The 18,837-nt window shown below is 49.1% G+C and overlaps 1 protein-coding gene and 1 non-coding gene across 20 annotated transcripts in view; both read right to left on the reverse strand.

Annotated features, from left to right (window-relative positions):
* The window catches only part of LOC105490546 (E1A-binding protein p400), a 135,325-nt gene that overhangs the window by 34,200 nt on the left and 82,288 nt on the right, over positions 1-18,837 (reverse strand). For all 19 annotated transcript variants that reach the window (XM_011756299.3, XM_011756297.2, XM_071070762.1 and 16 more), the window contains 14 exons: positions 18,551-18,645; positions 17,802-18,073; positions 16,192-16,394; positions 15,939-16,108; positions 13,956-14,152; positions 8,614-8,725; positions 8,310-8,453; positions 2,962-3,120; positions 2,695-2,778; positions 1,941-2,075; positions 1,539-1,583; positions 1,301-1,454; positions 705-946; positions 367-540 (listed from right to left, as the gene is read on the reverse strand). In XM_011756299.3, the coding sequence (XP_011754601.2) occupies positions 367-540; positions 705-946; positions 1,301-1,454; positions 1,539-1,583; positions 1,941-2,075; positions 2,695-2,778; positions 2,962-3,120; positions 8,310-8,453; positions 8,614-8,725; positions 13,956-14,152; positions 15,939-16,108; positions 16,192-16,394; positions 17,802-18,073; positions 18,551-18,645 (2,186 nt within the window). The remainder of the gene's footprint in view (positions 1-366; positions 541-704; positions 947-1,300; positions 1,455-1,538; positions 1,584-1,940; positions 2,076-2,694; positions 2,779-2,961; positions 3,121-8,309; positions 8,454-8,613; positions 8,726-13,955; positions 14,153-15,938; positions 16,109-16,191; positions 16,395-17,801; positions 18,074-18,550; positions 18,646-18,837) is intronic.
* Positions 14,772-14,907, reverse strand: LOC112428163 (small nucleolar RNA SNORA49). Its single transcript, XR_003020070.1, has one exon. It is a non-coding gene; the product is annotated as a small nucleolar RNA SNORA49 (small nucleolar RNA).

Below are 18,837 nucleotides of genomic sequence, written 5' to 3' on the forward strand. Positions count from 1 at the left end.
CCTGGGTTACAAAGCGAAAATGTATACATATATATACAGCCAAGTATTCGGATGACACCCACACTATCTTAGAAATGACAATGGCAGTGCAAATGTTGGTATCAGATAAAACCTCAGGTATGAGGCCTGCTGCCAACACCAAGCACAGTGCGAACACCTCCATCACTGCTCATGCCATAGGCGAGGCACAGTGCAGGAACCCGACCTCGCTGGGTCCACCAGGAGCCCGAGGAGATGGACTTCACCGCAGACCCACAGGGATCAAGGAGCCCAGTCAGTGAAGAGCAGGACTGGAGCCGACACTGCAGGCCACAGCCGCCACACCTGCCTGTGTTCTCCTCGGAGGACAAACAAGACCGTGCTTACCTTCCCCTCCTCTCGTGGAATGATGACGTTCTCGTAACGATTCCGGCACTGTTTGGAAGAGCGGTAGATTCGGCTACAGGAGTTAACGACGTCACTGACAAGATCCCAATTAGGTGTGTGAGCAGGTGACACGATTGTGAGGTTCAAAGGCAGCTCCAGTAACTGCTTTACAGCCTAGAGAACGAGGTTTCAGGTAAAACAGGCGAATACACTCTAAGTCAGAAGGTCTTCCCTCCTGCCAAAGACTCCCCGCAAAGTGATCACAGTGAGCTGGAAGCATAGACATGAGGGAGAAAAATGACCCCGTGACCGCTGGCACAAAGACCACGCCCACCTACCTGCAGCAGCGCCCAGTCCTCACTGATGAGCCACTCTGGGTTGTCTTGACCAGGCTCGGCTGTGGGTTTGGCAAAAGTTGGCAGGGGCTTGGCGAACGGCACCTGCTGCTTCAGCAGAATATTCTTTTTCTGCTCCTTGCCCTCTCTGCGAATTTTCAGGAGGCCTGGTGTCGCTCGGTCGAACAGGGACCGAGGAGGGACGACGGCCTCCCCGTGACGCTGCTTCTTTTTCCTGCCTGCAGCTGAACACAGAGGCTGTCTTCAGCAAGACAGTAAACCGGGAGAGTCCACGTTGGCAGGCAAAAGACAAAGGAAACAGGCTGGGCGAGTCTGGAGGTGCCTGGGCAAAGGGGCCACAGAAAGCACCTGCCAAAGACAGACCTGCTCTCAGGTCTTCACGGTCAATTAGAAGGAAACACGAAGGTTTCCTCATTGGAAACAGAACTTGTGCACAGGGCCTGAGGGGCAGCGGACGGGCGTGTGAGCACTCGCCCTGCAGCAGACAGGCAGACAGTAGACAGCAGAAAGCGGCTGATACGCAGGGACTCTGCAGGCCAGGGCCCGCCTAGGTCACGCGATGCCCTCGGGATGCGCACCTGAGGGGTCTGTTTTGTGTCGCTTCCGCTCCTTCCTCACATACACGGGGGGCAGCTTAGCCTCTGGGATGGGAGTGGCTTCATACATGAGACACATGACCGAGTCAAGATAGATGTCACTGTCGTCCTGTGGCGGGGTGGGCGGGGTCCAGAGCTGCACAGAGAAGGGAGGGCCCATGAGATGTGGAACTCACAGGAAGCTGCCCGCGCAGACCCTAAGGGAGAGGGCAGCACTCACCGGCATGACTTCTGCCTGCCCATCGACATCTTCATAGACATACTCCTGTAGGGAACACGGCACGCTCTCATTTCCACCAAGTCTCAGTGTCATGTTGTAAGCCACAAATCATATACCTTCATACTTATTAAGTCTTCCAAATAAGTCTGATCGACATGACTATTTATAATAAGACTTATAAAAGCTTTAATCAGAGCTGGTCAATATCTAACTGCAATCTCCAAGTGTCAATTTTTAAGAAAACTGTTTTTAGAACATGAGTGAAGTTGTTTTGATATGAGAAGGAACAATTCCTAGGCATTGTCTCATGTCAGTGTACACAGACTTTGAACAGCCAAACATGGCTGAACAAGTGCCCCTCAGCAGGGGGGCAAGAGGGCAGGAGGGCCCCGGGCCAGGTACCATGCTGTAGGCATCCTCTCGGGTGTAGGTCAGGAGCTCCGCCTCCTCCTGCTCCAGCCGCAGCCGGGCCTCCCTCTCCTGCAGGGTCTTCAGGTTCCAGAACTCCCATGCCCTCACCGCAGTCATCACTGCGTCCTGATGGGGAGAGAAGCAGGAACTTTCAGGATCAGGAACGCAGCTCAGAGCAGTCCCCGAGTCCCCGCTCTAGGTCTCCCTGCTGTCTCAGAGCCACATGTTCTCTATACACACTGACCCACAACGTGTCACCCTGCAAGCAGCAGCCTGCTGCAAATCAAATCAAAGACACTGAGGGCAGAACAAGCCCCATGGTCCCTATGGGGGGAAAACAAGCTCCACAGTCCCTACGAGGGGTGAAAAAGCTCCACGGTCCCTACGAGGGGTGAACAAGCTCCACGGTCCCTACAAGGAGTGAACAAGCCCCACGGTCCCTACGAGAGGTGAACAAGCCCCACGGTCCCTTTGGGGGGAAAACAAGCTCCATGGTCCCTACAAGGGGTGAACAAGCTCCACGGTCCCTATGGGGGGAAAACAAGCTCCACAGTCCCTATGAGGGGTGAACAAGCTCCACGGTCCCTACGGGCTTCTCGAGACTCTCTTCATTTTAAGTTCGTTTCCAAACTTGTGGGTTTTGGCTTTTGTGACTTTAATTTAATGAAGTCACATTTACTTTAAATCAAACTTAACTCTGAAAATATTGCCATTTTTTTCACTGACCGAAAGTTGACCCTCTTACCTCACTGTCTCTCGCTTTTTCTTGCTCAGTGGAAGCATGGAATAATTCCAGGTAATTTAAAGCGTATTTTTCAATTGGTGTAAGCTGTTCCAAAAGTATATTTTTTGAATAGGGTTAATAGCAAGTTAATAAAAGTCAAGTTCCTTATACAACCCACTCACCAACATTTGAATCAAAAAAGTGATTTTTCTTGCAGTAAACAATAAATATTTTATAGAACGGTCAAATTTTTAAAGTAGGTAGTTGTAAAGGAAAACATGCCCAAACCTGCTCCATGAAGTCAGCTAGTTCCTCTAATTGGGACGGTTCTTCATCACATGGCATGTTCTCAGAGTCTGAGGACAGCGCATCAGTGTGTGGTCCCGGCACCCCCTCCTCTGCGGACTTCTGGGCATCCTCCTCCAGATACTCAATACTCTTGAGGGCCTGAGGAAAGTCTATGTTTAGATTGCCTTGACAGACTTTTTAAATGAGGGTAGTTTTAAAAAAGAGCCATCCTATGTAAAGTTAATGGCGATGCCTACACTGTAATCACCCACTCTCTATAAAGGCCATCCACTCCTTCCCTGAGGTCCTCTTACAGGTGAAAATGATAAGGCACTTAGAGAATACAGAAAATGAGCGGGAAATCTCCTGGGCCTTGCTAACCTTACTATCGAGTTGGACAGGCAGGCCCCATGGAAGGGCTGAGCACTGACGCAGGCAAAGCGTGCCAGGGCACCCAGGGCCAGGGAAGCTCCGAGAACAAGAAAGGCCCAGGAGGCTCCATCTCAGAGCCGATGCACACTACTGCCCTCAGCTGACAGACACAGCAAGACAGAGGCTTCTGTCCAGGAACCAGACAGCAGACGGACAGCCCAACATTACGGCAGCAGGAGCAAGTCCACCGCGAAATGTAGCATTGATGACTATAAACATACAAGACAGCTTTATCACAGTGCAAGACACGCAAGTTAGAATGAGGAGATGCCACTGTTCATCTGCAGAAACAGCTAGGAACACACGTCTGATAGTTACCTGCAGATGTGGGCAAAATACATCTGACATGGAGGTATGGTTTTTAGTTAGAAGATACAAATTAAAAACTGATACAATCTGTTTCCAGGGCAATCTGGTAAAACCTGCAAAGTTATATAACACTATTTCGACACTATACACAGAACTTATTGCCAGATAGGTGGTGCACCTAAGTAGCAAACATAAAACAACGCAACATGTAGAAGAAAACAGAGGAGGATGCACGGCGACCTTCAGGTGGGCAGAGAATCTCCTCAGCAGAGCACAAAAAGCGCCAACTATAAAGAGAGCAGACGTGGGCCCTGGATGGTGTCAGAACTCGGAACTTCTGCTCATCAATATATAGCGTTTAGAAAGGCAAATCACAGAATGGGAAAGATATGTCACGTGTATCAAACAAAGGCCTTTTATCTGGGATACATAAAGAACTCCAACAAGTCATTAAGAAACAGAGACAACTGGCCGGGTGTGGTGGCTCACGCCTGTAATCATAGCACTTTGGGAGGTCAAGGCAGGTGGATCACCTGAGGTCAGAGGTTCAAGACCAGTCTTGCCAACATGGAGAAACCCCATCTCTACTAAAAATATAAAAATTAGCCAGGCGTGGTGGCGTGCACCTGTAAACCCAGCTACTTGGGAGGCTGAGCTGGAGAATCACTTCAGCCTGGGAGGTGGAGGTTGCAGTGAGCCGAGATCATACCACTGCACTGCAGCCTGGATGATGAGTGGGACTCCGTTTAAAAAAAAAAAAAAGAAAGAAAAAGAAATAGAGAAAAATCCAATTAAAAAAAATTGGGAAAAGCCTTGGCATTTCTTTAAAAAGTACTCAAACTGCCAGTAAATATGTGAAGAGGCACTCAAACTCATCAATCAACAGCAAAACTACAAATTAAACCACAATGAGACTATCCCACATTCCACCCTGTAGCTACGGTGACAGGACCAGCAATTTCGCCTCCACACCACCACCCACTACAACCCCATGGTGGGAGCATCCCCGGCGCAGCCACAGCATCTCCTGAAGTCAAACGTATGCAGCCTGAATTGCACATGTGTGCTTACCAAAGACAAGGATTGAAACATCCACAGGAGCACAACTCAAATTAACCACTCCATCACATCCACGAGCCGTAGATCTGATCAACTGTGGTATATTCAGACAGAACTCTACACAGCAATGAGAATGAGTTACCGACTGCCGCGCACAACAAGAAGGCAGACCCGAAGGAAGAGCGCCCCATGTACAGAAAGTGCAGAAGCAGGGAATGCTGTCAGAATTCTCAAGGGGCAGCACCGATGGGGGACAGGCCTTCTGAGGAGCCAGCCGCATCCTCCTCCTCCACCAGATGCCTCTGCTGACAGAACATTTCTCCAGCGGGAATCTTTGTGATGCGTACACTTGCTGTATGTTTCTGTATGTCAACAAGGACTTTTCTTAAAATCATTTTTCAGGCACAAATCCTCTGATGAGCGTTGCCAATGATAGAAGAATCCTACAGCCACAGTCCCGTGCAGCAGGTACGAGCACAGCACGCTAACGTGGATCTGTCTCTGCTGGCAAAAGGTCAAGGCTAACCTACCTCTCTGTTCCCAGGGGCCGGTCAAGCCAGTGAGGAGCAGCCATCCTCCTCACACACCCACTGCAGCGAGTCCTGCTGGCTCTACCCTCCAAAGACCCCCCCGCTGCCCCGGCAGTTCCCCCAGCTTTCCTCACTAGCCTTGCTCACCAGTGTTACTGCTCTGGGACTCTTAACTGGGCCCCAGGATCCCCCTGCCTTGCTACAACCGAGTCTCAACAAAGGAGTCAGAGCGACTCTCTTAGGTCATGCCAGACCCTGCACCACAGCTTGACTCAAACCCTTCCAAGGGCTCCCTGCAGTCAGGCCCCACCTGGTCACACCCTCCCCACCCCCTCAGCCACACTGACCTGTCTACTGTGGTGACCACAACATTCTCCCCTGGACTCAGCATTTCACAGCTTCTCGTGTGAATAAATTACATGCTTTACTCACTAGGTTTGGTTTCTGCCTCTCTCCTTACTAGAATATAAGCTTCATGAAAGGTGAAATTCTTGTCTTTTTTTCGATCCTGTATCCCTACTGCTTAGAACAATGCCTGACACACAGTAAAACAATCAACAAGTATGTTTCCAAAGAATCTATGTGTTGAAATACTATGCTGCTGGGAATCAACAGAGCCAATACGGAAAATCCCGGACTTCTGATGGACACTTGCGTTGATTCCGTGTCCTGGCTGCTGGGATGGTGCTGCGATGAACACGAGGGTGCAGACACCTCTTCTATGTGCTAATTTCAACTCTTTGGATAGACACCCAGCAGTGGGATTGCTGGATCCTGTGGAAGCTCTATTTCCACATTTTTGAGGAAGCTCCCTGCCGTCTCCCATGGTGGCTGTGCCAACGACGTTCCCAGGAACAGAGTGCAACGGGCCCCTTTCCTCCATGTCCTCACCAACACTCGCTATCTTTTGCGTTTTGATGACAGTCATCCTAACAGGTGCCAGTTGGTACCTCATGTGGTTCTTATTTGATTTTCCTGATGATTAGTGATGCTGGACATTATTTCGTCTACACATCGGCCACTTACATGTTTTCCTTTGAGACACACAGAGTCAGGTCCTTTGCATATTTTGTCTTTGAGACAGGGTCTCACTCTGTCACCCAGGTTGGAGTGTAGTGGCACGATCACAGCTCACAGCAGCCTCAGTCTCCTGGGCTTAAGAGATCCTCCCGCCTCAGCCACCCCAGTAGCTGGGACTACAGGTGCTCACCACCACACTCATAGTTTTTAAAATTCTTCTTGTAGAGTTGGGGTCCCACTATAATGCCCATGCCAGTCTTGAACTTCTGGCTTCAAGCCCTCCTCTAGCCTCAGCTTCCCAAAGTGCTGGGATTACAGCCTGAGCCACCACACCTGGCCCTAGCTATGATTTTGTGTTGTTTTCCTTTTCCAACCTCATGCATGTATTACCTCCTTAAAACGGAATGAGGTTGATCCATACCTCCTGATACGTAACAATCTGTAAGGTATGTCTGTGTAAAGGAAATGATACACAGACAATCTCCAGAAGAAATGTGAGAACTGGGGTGGTGGCGGGGTGGTGGGGGCAGGGCAGGAGACTGGCTTTTCATTATAAATTCTCAAAGGTTTGGGTCACAGGTGGATCCCTCAGGAACAGACATGCTCTGGGGCTGGGGGAATGGGTCTCGCCCTGTTCGTCCTGTGAGGGTCAGTCTATTAAAGGGAGCCTGCTGTCTGCCCCTTGCTCCCTCTCTCGCTCCGTGGCCTGCACATGCAGCTCCCCCTCCCCTTCTGTCACCATGGAAGCCGTCTGAGGCCCTCACCAGACAGATGCTCAATCCTGAACTCTGCTGCCATCAGAAACATGAGTGAAATACACCCCTTTTTAAAATAAATCACCCAGTCTCAGGTATTCCTTTACAGCAACACAAACGGACTAAAACAGTCATACCCCAAGTATTTCTTATTTATTTGGTAACTGAGTAATGTTTAGAAATGGAAGAGGAGACAGCATCAGAGTTGATGAAAACAAGCTGAGCACAGGCAAGGAGGGGGCTGACACCATGAGGCTGGGAGGCTCAATCTCGCGTGTTGAGGGACAGGTGCTGAGAGGCTGTGCAGTGTGCCCGGTCTCGTCTTTAATGCTTTCACAGAAAAGAAAAACATACAGAAAAGCCCATGCAGTCAGGCACTGTAGTCAAACAGGGCAGGAAAAAAGATGCACAGGGATACCAAATCCTTCCAAGGTAAGAGGCACAGAAACGGGGGCCCCAGAACAAGCTCTGGAGGAGTAGCAGGGCCACATGAAGGAAGAGAGGACTCAGAGAACGAAGGTAGCTAAAAGCCTCCATCTCCAGGACGTGAGGCTGTAGGGCTTTGGCGGGCAGCCATGGGGATAGGGAGGGAACAGTGGCCCCGTGACAGGTATGTGATGTGTCCACACAGCAGCACCCCAAAAAGGGAAAAATCAAAGGACCCAAACATGCCCTCTATCTTCTAGTACCCACGCCAAAACAGTAAAATACTGACATAACCCGACAGCCAAAATATTATCACTTCAACAGGCAGTCAACATTCAAAAGTACCAACGTGACAGTCTGTGTTCTTTCTTACACTCAGTCTTCACAATCAACCGGCACCTGACACTTAGCACCTGAGTGCAGGCTGGTGGCTACTCTGCTCAGGGAGAAGCCAACACAGCCAGCTGGAGGGGAGCAGGGGCAGTGCTGGTAGAGCCTCCAGAGGAGGCAGGAATAGATTTCCATGGGGAGGGGAAGGAGCTGAGACTGTGGGAAAGTGCGGATGAAGACGGCAGCAACTGCTTCAGTGACAGGCCTGTAGTTCGCGACCTTCGTCACCATTTCCCTCACTTGTATTTGCAGTTCAAAATCCCCATGACGGAAAGAAGGGAGGGGGGAGGCTCCAAAAGCAGGGATGGGAAGAGGGCTTCAGGCCAGGGAAGAGTGGGGACTGAGCACTCAGAGCCCCAGGGGAGGGTGCAGGTGTTCTGACGGCTCCCACCATGCAACTCCCCAGCCAGATTCAATGTATTCTCACCTCTATGAAAGGTCTTGCAATTTTGGGTGCAATGGTTTCCGTGACAGAAGGTTCCTGAGAAAGCACCACAAACTCCTCCGCTTTGACCGGGAAGCCAGCATCGTCCATGGGAGAATAAACCTCGAACAGCTCCTGGATGGTTCGCTGAACACAAAGACGTGTGTTACTCCCCAGTACCAGGTCCAAGTGTGCGTCTGACCGGAGCCGCAGACCGAGGCCCCTCGCTAGTGCGCACTAACACCAGGCGATTCCACGCGCCGCACAGCGGGCCTCACCTCAAGGACTCTCACCGAATAAGGAGTACCTGAGTTAAGAATGCCATGGAGTAGTCATTTCCCTGAGCAGCCACTTCTCGGATCAAATCTTTAGTTCCATTTTTCAACAATTTCTCTTCAATGGAATTGCCACTCACAAGCCTGCAAACAAAGGACATAAGATGCTAAGTCGGTCACCTGGAAATGCAGTGACAACAGGCTGGCCACAGTATGCAGATGGTGATCAGCGAGTCCGTGTCCCTCCTCCAGGTCTACCCCTGTTTGCAACATGCCTTCGTGGGGCCCCAAAGGCCGCTGTCAGCCAGCCCCTCCAATCTTAGCTCTCCTGCCTCCCAGACAGCTGACAGGAGGCCCCTCCGGAAGACTCTTCGCTGTCCCACCTCATCCCACTACACGTCATCCCGTTTTTCTCCCACCAGTCTCAACCTGGAAATGTCCCACCTGGTCCTTCCAGATGTACCTCCAGCATATATCTTCTTGGAAACTTCCACTGAGCCCAACAGGAAGAACTGATAATTTCACAGACTTGCTTGTTAACCCTCATGAGACATCTCATTCTCACGTAATTATGGACGTTTTCATCTTTTTAACCCCTGTACACTACCAGACCCACAATAGGCGTTCAATTAAGACTATGATTTGTAGATGTGACCCCACTGGACAGATGGACCCCCAGTGCAGGGACACATGTACCCGAGTGGCTTCCTTAAGACTGTATCACTGGGGACACAGAACAGACCACGCAGTCTATTGCCTTCCCATGAGGCTCATCTGCCTATAAAATGCTAAATGCTAACCCCCCAAAATGTTCATATTAAACAACTTTAACAGCATGATTTTCACAGAGATGAAAACAAATTTTCTTTCAGAAAATTCCAAATTAAAAGGATCCTAAATATTAAAGAAAAACAATCATAGGGAACAGAACGGAAAGTGAAGACGTGAACCCAGACACAAACAAAGGAACTAAATACGTAACACAGGGAAATAGCAACATGAAAGACGGACGGACAACTTCATCAACAGCAAACTACCACCTAGGAAGACTTTCCTGGCCTTTCAATGAAAATCTGCTCTTTCTCGATTATATTACTACATGCTCATCGTAAATTATTTGATTACATAAAAGTATAAGAAACAAAACAAAACAAAAAATCACCTGGATTCCAATCACCCTGAGAACCATTAAAAAAGGTAGGGATGGCATTTCCACCCACCTTAGTTCACAAGAAGGTGCTGCTGCCTATATGTGACGGTGTGCACTTCCACGGGTACACTTTTCCTAACAGGTGCACTTCATGGCTGCTTCAGGGAGGGTGGCCTGCCTCTCCTGCCCTCTACCCCAGCAGCCACGTCAGTGTGAACCTGGGTGGGTGCGAGCTTCCACAACGTTCCATGTGAACCTGGGTGCGAGCCTCCACAACGTTCCATGTGAACCCGGGTGCGAGCCTCCACAACATTCCATGTGAACCTGGGTGCGAGCCTCCACAACATTCCATGTGAACCCGGGTGCGAGCTTCCACAACGTTCCATGTGAACCTGGGTGTGTGTTTCCACGACGTTCTGTGTGAACCTGGGTGTGTCGTTCCATGATGTTCCATGTGAACCTGGGTGTGTCATTCCACGACGTTCTGTGTGAACCTGGGTGTGTCACTCCACGACGCTCGGTGTGAACCTGGGTGTATCCTTCCACGACATTCCTTGTGAAACTGGGTGTGTCCTTCCATGGCGTTCTGTGTGAACCTGGGTGTGTCCTTCCATGACGCTCCGTGTGAACATGGGTGTGTACTTCCACGACATTCCATGTGAACCCGGTTGTGTCCCTCCACGACATTCCATGTGAACCTGGGTGTGTTGTTCCACAATGCTCCGTGTGAACCTGGGTGTGTCCATCCATGGCGTTCTGAGTGCACCTGTGTGTGCCCGTCCACAACGTTCCATGTGAACCTGGCTGTGTCGTTCCACGATGCTCTTTGTGAACCTGGGTGTGTCCTTCCATGATGTTCCGTGTACTGTCACCTCATGCACAACCGTGTGGGGAAAATGTCTGCCTCATTTCCTACTTCTCTGCATTCTGCTATCCTCGCTAAGCAGTGTATTACAGAAATCCCTCGACATGAGCTCATTTTCCACCTGGCTGCTCAATATGGTGGGATGGCTGTGCCCCAGTGACTGCTTTGTGCCATGTGACAAAGCTGCAACACACATCCTTAGATAGCAATCCCACGTCCCCATCAACATGAGGACATCCCCTTTTCTAGTGCCAGGCTGAGCAGGCTCGTTCCCTTAGGGTCTCACCTGTCTGGGGCATGAGAAGAGAGATCTCATCATGCATTAAACTGGTCCTTCCTTCTCCAGACCAGTGAGCTGGAGCGGCCTCTCATACTTTTTGGCCAATTGGGATGGACTGTTCATATTCACAGGCCCTTCCTTTTTAAAGGTAAGGTGGGGGGGAACTTTATATATCTTCTCGATTTTTAGGAGCTATTTAACCCTTTACTTACACTGAGAATGGCAAATCATCTTCCTGCTCTATCACCTGCCTGCCCACTGGGCTCACCATACATGTACAACGCTCGGCTTCCTGTCATCTCCCCACTCATCACCTGCCTGCCCACTGGGCTCACCGTATCTGTACAACGCTCGGCTTCCTGTCTCACTGCAGCCGTGTGCCTGTCTCCCCTGACATCGGGGTCTGTGTGGGTCAGGCGGTCCCTTCCAGCTCTCGGCCACAGGCACTGTCTCTTCAAGAGTGTTCTAATACTGCTGCTCCACTGAAAACATTCAAGTCCTTCATCCCTCTGGACTCCGCTCTGGTCAGCCATGGGAGCAGCCCTCCAAGCCCGTCCTCTCACTCATGGAGCGCAAGGTATGCAGCACATTCATGACAGAAAGGCCCTCCAGTTACTGTGACAGCCAACCTCTGTTAACATGCAAACTCCCCATGGATGCCAGGCTATCTGCCCTGACACCAACAGCACCCTCATGCGGTTTGGGGGTCCCCATGGCTCATAGTGGGACACACTCCCACCCGCAACACTGAGCATCATGATGGCGGCCTTCGTCAGGATGTCCACACCGCAAGCACACTGGCACCACCTTACCCAGCCACGTGTGTGCACGCATACAACCTCCACACCCATGAGAAGCGTTTTCACAAAAATATTAAATTTTAGTATTACTTTGGAGAAACTTCACAAGTTCATGAACGAAGTCTACCCACTCAAGAACAAAGTGGGTCTTCACACTTGGCACAGCTCATCCTGCATCCTTCAAGGCCACCTCATGCCACACTTCAGATGCCCTGTTCCTGCACCGCTAAGGCCATGCCTGAGACTTTATTGCTACTGAGAATAAAACACTTTTCCAATTTCTAGCTAGTAATTGCTAAAGGGCCAACAATGCAGAATGGATTCCACACTAAGCCCTTATCCATTCAACATAAACCATGCACCAAACTTATATTCATCACCATGGAAACATATGTATAATATACTGTTAAAAAAAAAAAAGTTTACAAAATAAGACATAGTGTGAGCCTTCTTAAAGAATCAGAAACATGTCTGGAAAGATGTGCATCTAAATATTAATAATTGCTGCCTCTATAGGATCCTTGTTTTTCTTTACAGGCTTTCCTTTTTTTCCTCGAGGAACAAGGAATGCATTTATAGCAAGAAAAATAATAATCAAACAATTTAAATACAGCATTTGAATTACTATGACACCAACTGTCTTGTTAAAAAACAAATGGCGGGCTGGGTGCAGTGACTCACGCCTGTAATCCCAGCACTTTGGGAGACTGAGGCAGGCTGACTGCTTGAGTCCAGGAGTTTGGGACCAGCCTGGGCAACACAGTGAAACCCTGTCTGTACAAAAAATACAAACATTAGCCAGGCATGGTGCTGTACACCTGTAGCCCCAGCCACCCGGGAGGCTGAGCTGGGAGGATCACTTGAGCCTAGGTGATAGAGGCATCAGTGAGCTAAGATCATACCACTATACTCCAGCCTAGGCAACAGACCCTGTCTCAAAAAAAAAAAAAAAAAAGAGGTTAAAGCACACTTGGGGTTGTAGTTGCAGGGTCAGCTACTACCTAGGAGATCTCATGCAGGGACCATAGTTGTCTAGTCTCAGGTTCCCTACTGGGAATTGACACATCACTATGAGAGGCGAGCCTAGGCTGCACTCGGTACACAACCAGGCACAAAATAAGGGAAAGAAGTAAATATCCTATTACACTGTAACAGTAAGCACTTAGAAATTTAAAAATATAGAGTAACCTTTCTCCATGTCTCCCAATTGTGTTTTGACAGTTACAGTTTTTATCTTTAAAGCTAATAATAGGCTGGGTGCTGTGGCTCATGCCTATAATCCCAGCACTTTGGGAGGCCAAGGCGGGAGATCGCTTGAGGTTGGGAGTTCCAAGATCAGCCTGGCCAACATGGTGAAACCCCGTTTCTACCAAAAATACAAAAACTAGCAGGGCGTGGTGGCGCACACCTGTAACCCCAGCTACTCGGGGGGCTGAGGCAGAAGAATCACTTGAACCCAGGAGGTGGAGGTTGCAGTGAGCCGAGACGGCGCCATCGCACTCCAACCTAACAAGAGCAAAACTCCATCTCAAAAAAAAAAAAAAAAAAAAAGATAATAATAGATTTTGGCTGGGCGCAGTGGCTCATGCCTGTAATCCCAGTACTTTGGGAGGCCGAGGTAGGCGGATCACGAGGTCAGGAGTTCGAGACCAGCCTGGCCAATATGGTGAAACCCCGTATCTACTAAAAATACAAAAATTAGCCAGTCGTAGTGGCGCACGCCTGTAGTCCCAGCTATTCAGGAGGCTGAGGCAGAAGAATCGCTTGTACCTGGGAGGCAGAGGTTGCGGTGAGCCAATATCGTGCCACTGCACTGCCGCCTGAGCGATAGAGCAAGAGTCCGTCTCAAAAAAAAAATCTATTTTAATTCTCTTTTTCTTCTTTTCACAGGTGTTGACCATTCTTTCAATAGCCATTTACTAACAGATAACTTTTACTTCATAATAATTAAAACAACCCAAAACCTAAATCGTACTTTGAAGACTGAGGTACTCTGGAAGAGGTACCACATGTAAAAACTGAGGACGGCAAGATGATTTGTGTGAGCAGCATCACTAACTTACAATTTCAAGCAAATGTTGAGTATAAATAAAAGGAATAAATAAAACAGCAGAAACATAAATTTGTCTGAAGGAAAACAAAACCTAGTTTAAAATTAGATATCATGTATTGTCTTTAGTTTTTCCTTTTGTTTCTGCATTAGTACTTCTTGCACCAATACCTCCTGTAAAGCTTCTCATTGACTCCATTTCCACACGGCCGTCCCTGCAGGCCCTCACCTGTATATGTGGATGTCTTTGCATCTCCCGATCCTATCACACCACTCCTGAGCTTTGGCATCCATCACTGGATTCAAGTCATTGTCATAAAACACGACGGTGTCTGCCTCTACAAGGTTTATACCTGTGGTACGGCTGTGAGTGGAAAGAATGGCACAAAAAATCCGCCTGTCTCTGTTGAAACTCCTCATCAGTTCCTAAGATGAAACAAAACACTGGAGTCAGTATTCCTGGAAAATGTTGGGAAACCTTTTGACACATTTCACCATTTATCAATTAGAAATTATCCCATAGCAGGCCAGGTGTGCTGGCTCACGCCTGTAATCCCAGCACTTTGGGAGGCCGAGGCGGGCAGATCACAAGGTCAGGAAATATAAACCATCCTGGTTAACATGGTGAAACCCCGTCTCTACTAAAAATACAAAAAATTATCCGTGCGAGGTGGCGGATGCCTGTAGTCCCAGCTACTTGGGAGGCTGAAGCAGGAGAATGGGGTGAACCCGGGAGGCAGAGCTTGCAGTGAGCTGAGATTGCGCCACTGCACTCCAGCCTGGGCAACAGAGCGAGACTCTGTCTCAAAAAAAAAAAAAAAAGAAAGAAAGAAAAAGAAATTATCGCATAGCAAAACTGCTTGGTTTGTATTCCATTCAACACAAGGCTCATGTTAAAGCAACACCAAGGTCCCTGCACTGTATTATGGCTCTTCCGTGCAGCCACCATCATCTTACACTCACCCATCTCCAACACCCTCATACCCACGGTTTAAATAACACCAGCCATGAGTGACAAGAAAAAGTTAGATTCCACCTTGCATTTACTGTCAGCTCAACTTGTAGGCCCCAAAAGAAAACAGCGTCTTACTGGGGAGGGATATGTGCTTTCTCATCTATCCTCAGGCAATGCCAGGGCACTTTACAGGCAACAAAAAGCCCCTGGAGTAAGGCTGAGGAAGCAGGAAAAATAAAACCGTGAAGGACATTCCTCTAAGCTCACTGAGGACCATGAAAGGAGATGACTGGAATACTTCTCTTCCATAACTATTTCTGTGCCGGAAACGAAACCTAACCACTGAACATCTCTCTTCCTGCAAAGCATTCTGCCTGTAATTTGTTAGACTATCACCAAGAAAACTTGTTAAACCACCTTTTGCTCTATTTCGTTCTAGCCCTCTTCAGCGTGTGCATGAGCATGTGTGTGAGATAAAGCAGGTCGCGTGACTTACAGGGCAGCATCTGGGGGACACGGGGCCATGCTACTGAAGCTGGCTCTGAAATGCTGCTGACAAGGGCCTAGCGCACCACATGGAATGCTGGGCACGGTTTCTGCTCATGAAGCTGCCGGGGCGCGGGGCCCAGGGACAACCCCTCATGCACTCACTCTTCTGCTGAACACTGACTGTTCCCAGCTGTGGATTACCATCAACATTTCAATGACGACTCTGCAGACAGATCTCACGTGGTGTGTTTGTTGTTATGTAAGTAAAGGGTTCTAAATACATTACCACTAAGGTTCAAATCCATACTGCCAGGCTGCCTTCTAGAACTATACTAGTTTATGCCTCCACGGCAGGCTATGAGAGTGTCTGACTCACTGTGCCTGATGAATCAAAACAGCCTTGGCAAATCTAGTAAGTAAACAACGGGCATATTATCTTAACTTGTATTTCCTTTAATTCTAAATTGATTGGAATTGTTTTCATATTTTTACCCCGTAGTTACCTCTTGAAGTACACCAGTATTGTCTTAATGATGACTGCAGGTCACCAGTGTTTATTCTGAGACATCAAGACTGCATTTACCTAACAACATGGCTTTCAATAAAAAATATCAAAGGATGGATTGAGACTTAAGGAAGTTCAAAGGCTCATTAAGTCCTTCTCCTTTCACTTAGAAGGGCCATGAGACCACTGAATTTACACAGCACTCAGGCCTTAAACACCGGTGACTGACCCATCAGGGACAAGGTAAGCAATGTCCTTCTCACCTGCCGTTGCTCACTGCTGGCATTTTCATCGATTCTTACATAGGTGAGGTAATGGAAGTTCAAGAACATCTCTAAAATGTCCAACATAAGAATCATCTGTGATAAAATCAGCACCCGACGTCCTTCAGATTTCAACTTCTGAAGCAAGATAGCTAAAGCTTCCAACTTTCCTGGGAAACGAATCACATCAAGAGTGTCTCATCATCCAGGGCCAGCCCAGCTCACACGGGCCACACCACCAACTGCCCCATACCTGAATCGAACTGCACCAGCCTCAGCTCAGGGAACTGCAGCAGGCGCGGAGCCGTCGTCTGCCGCAGCTGCTGGAAGTAAGGTGCAGCGTGCTCTCTCAGGCCCTCCCTGAAGATCCTCATTCTGTGGCTGTACAGGGCTGGCGGCCGCGGCACCCATAGGGACGGGGGTGCTGCCACCACCGGAGGAATCACGAAGGCAACCCTGAGGAGCAGAAAGCATGTTTTATCACCACCAGGAGCCACACACCTTCACCCAGCATGGGGGCTCCCAAAAGATGCGGCAGACACCTCCGGCAGTCCAAGTCCCAGGAGACAGCAGGGCTCAACCCAGTCACATGGGGACGTGGCTGTTGGCACACGGGTAGGGGCCCAACGAGGCAGATCCTAACCAGTCCTGACCAACCACCACCACCTTAGGGACTAATTCAGACAGTCCAGGGCTGATCGATCAATGGGGGTGGATTCCCTAGGCCGCAGGCACTAGCTCAGAGATGAGCCATTCTCTTTCCAGTGTGTCTTCAGCTGGAAAGTTCGGGACAAAGGTGCACTGTCTCGTGGATCCTAGAACTGCTACAGACTGTGCCAGCAGGACGGGGGCCAGACTCAGGGTGAAGGAATCTTTAGGACAATGACAAGATAGCGAAGATCGCACAGCCAACCTGAGGCCCACCTTGCAACCTGTGGAGGTCACCTGCGCCAGAAGGCCCTTGCTATGGACATCAGCTATGACTCACTCCCAACTGTATACAAACTGAAAGAATGGTCAAATGTTCAGTGAGGGAGGAGCACACAAAGACAAACCAGTACTCGAAAGAAAAACTCCAGGAGCCCAAGGTCACTGACTTAGCCACTCCTAGACCAGGAGAAGCCAGAGGTGGCTTGTTCGGCCTTGGAGAAGCACTCCCAGTTTTCTTTTTTCCCATTAATTCTGTTTCCTGATCTGAAAGCACTGAAATAGGTAGACCTGAAAGCTGAGCTGAGCCAAGGTACAGGAAGAAGCCAGGTTTCCCTTTGTAGACAGGATACAACTATGAGAAATACAACAGCTGTAAAGAAGGGAAGAAAACATGTCTGAAGCAGAGCCTGGAGACCGGGTCGAAGCAGGGAGTAGAACTGCAAACAGGGTAACGCGCTCTACTGAAAGCAAGCTCAGTGAGAGTGGCCAGGTGCCCACCGTGCCCACTAGAGCTCGGATTTGCTCTCCATTAACGCATGTTCTGAGCTCAACTCTGGCACATATTTGTCATCATGTAACGTTCACTCACTCATGAGGATCTTTTAATGCAGTCATTGTTTTGAAAGAATCAAATGGAGAAAGTCCTTAGCAACACAGTCATTTGTCCCCAAGCACAGTGTGAGCTCAGTGCTGTGGCTCTGCCCCAGGGCTGCCAACTTCCTTCAGAAGCCGTGCCTGGCACTGAGACCCAGATAATAAAACCATCTAACCCCAAAGCTGAAGACCTCAAACAGTAACTTCAAAACAGACTGCTAAGGGACAGCGTGGGGAGAAGCCGATGGGAATAAGATGAATATCCACGAGACAAGAAGGGGCCTTGCTGGGGTGCAACGCAGCCAGAGAGCACCGAAAAGGCCACGAGGTCTGCAGTACCTGTCAATAACATCCTGCAGAGACTCTCGACACTGACAAAGCGTCAACATCAGCTCACTTGGACTTTCTGAGGATGAAGCGTAACTGTGTGCTGGCCCGGCCTCCTTCTCACGACGGCCATCCAGGGACCCACGCCACTGTACCCTTCCGTGGCCAGGCAAGGCACAAATCCTTAGCAAGTCTCTGCCATAGACTGGAGCTTGAGAACAGCGCCGCTCGTTGACCAAATAAATCTGATCCAGGCGCTCTTTCAAGAGTCTGGTCTTCTCCTCCTTTATCAAAAAGTGATGAAAAACAGTTACTTGAGAAACAGAACGACAAGTTACCGTCTTCACCAAACCCCCTGGAATTTCCCACGTATGGGATCCAGTTCAATATCCAAGGTCTTATGTTACAGGAAATAGAGATTGAAATGCAGCCGACAGCTACAGGAAACAGAAATGGAAATGAAGCAGAGAGCACAAGCATTCTCTTCTCTGTCAAGATGGGAAGTATTTCTCAAGACACAAGTGAGTAATTCTAATGCCCAGGAAGACTTGCAGAAGGACATAAAAAATACAAAAAGAGATTTTGGCAGTCATAAGTCCAGTTTCATTTCTTGTATTAGGAAATTTGTGTTTTAAAATAAGAATTCAGTAACATAACTTGAGGATTCACAGGAGCCTTTAAATATCACAACTGAACACAACAAGCAGCTCTTGGAAAGCCACTTGTCCACATGCACCAGGGTCTCAAGCTCAGGTGCTTACCTGGGTTGGCCCTCCAATGGGAGAAGCTGGTTTGGAGGCCGTTCCAGGTTCTCCCACAGCCAAGGCATTCACCGCCACGCGGCCCGGAACGCCAACTACAAATGCATAAAGGAAGAGGTGAAAAGGAACGCCAAGTTCGCAGGATTTCATCTGCCACCAGCATGCTCCATGGAACCTCGCCCTCCACCAGCACACTCCGCAGAAAGTCATTCTGCAACAGCATGTCCCCAAGGCCTCATCCTCCACCAGCACATGGCTGGAAAGTGCATGGCTCAAACTTAAATGCT

The sequence above is a fragment of the Macaca nemestrina genome, chromosome 10 (genome assembly GCF_043159975.1).
Source record: "Macaca nemestrina isolate mMacNem1 chromosome 10, mMacNem.hap1, whole genome shotgun sequence".
NCBI classification, from domain to species: Eukaryota; Metazoa; Chordata; class Mammalia; order Primates; family Cercopithecidae; genus Macaca; species Macaca nemestrina.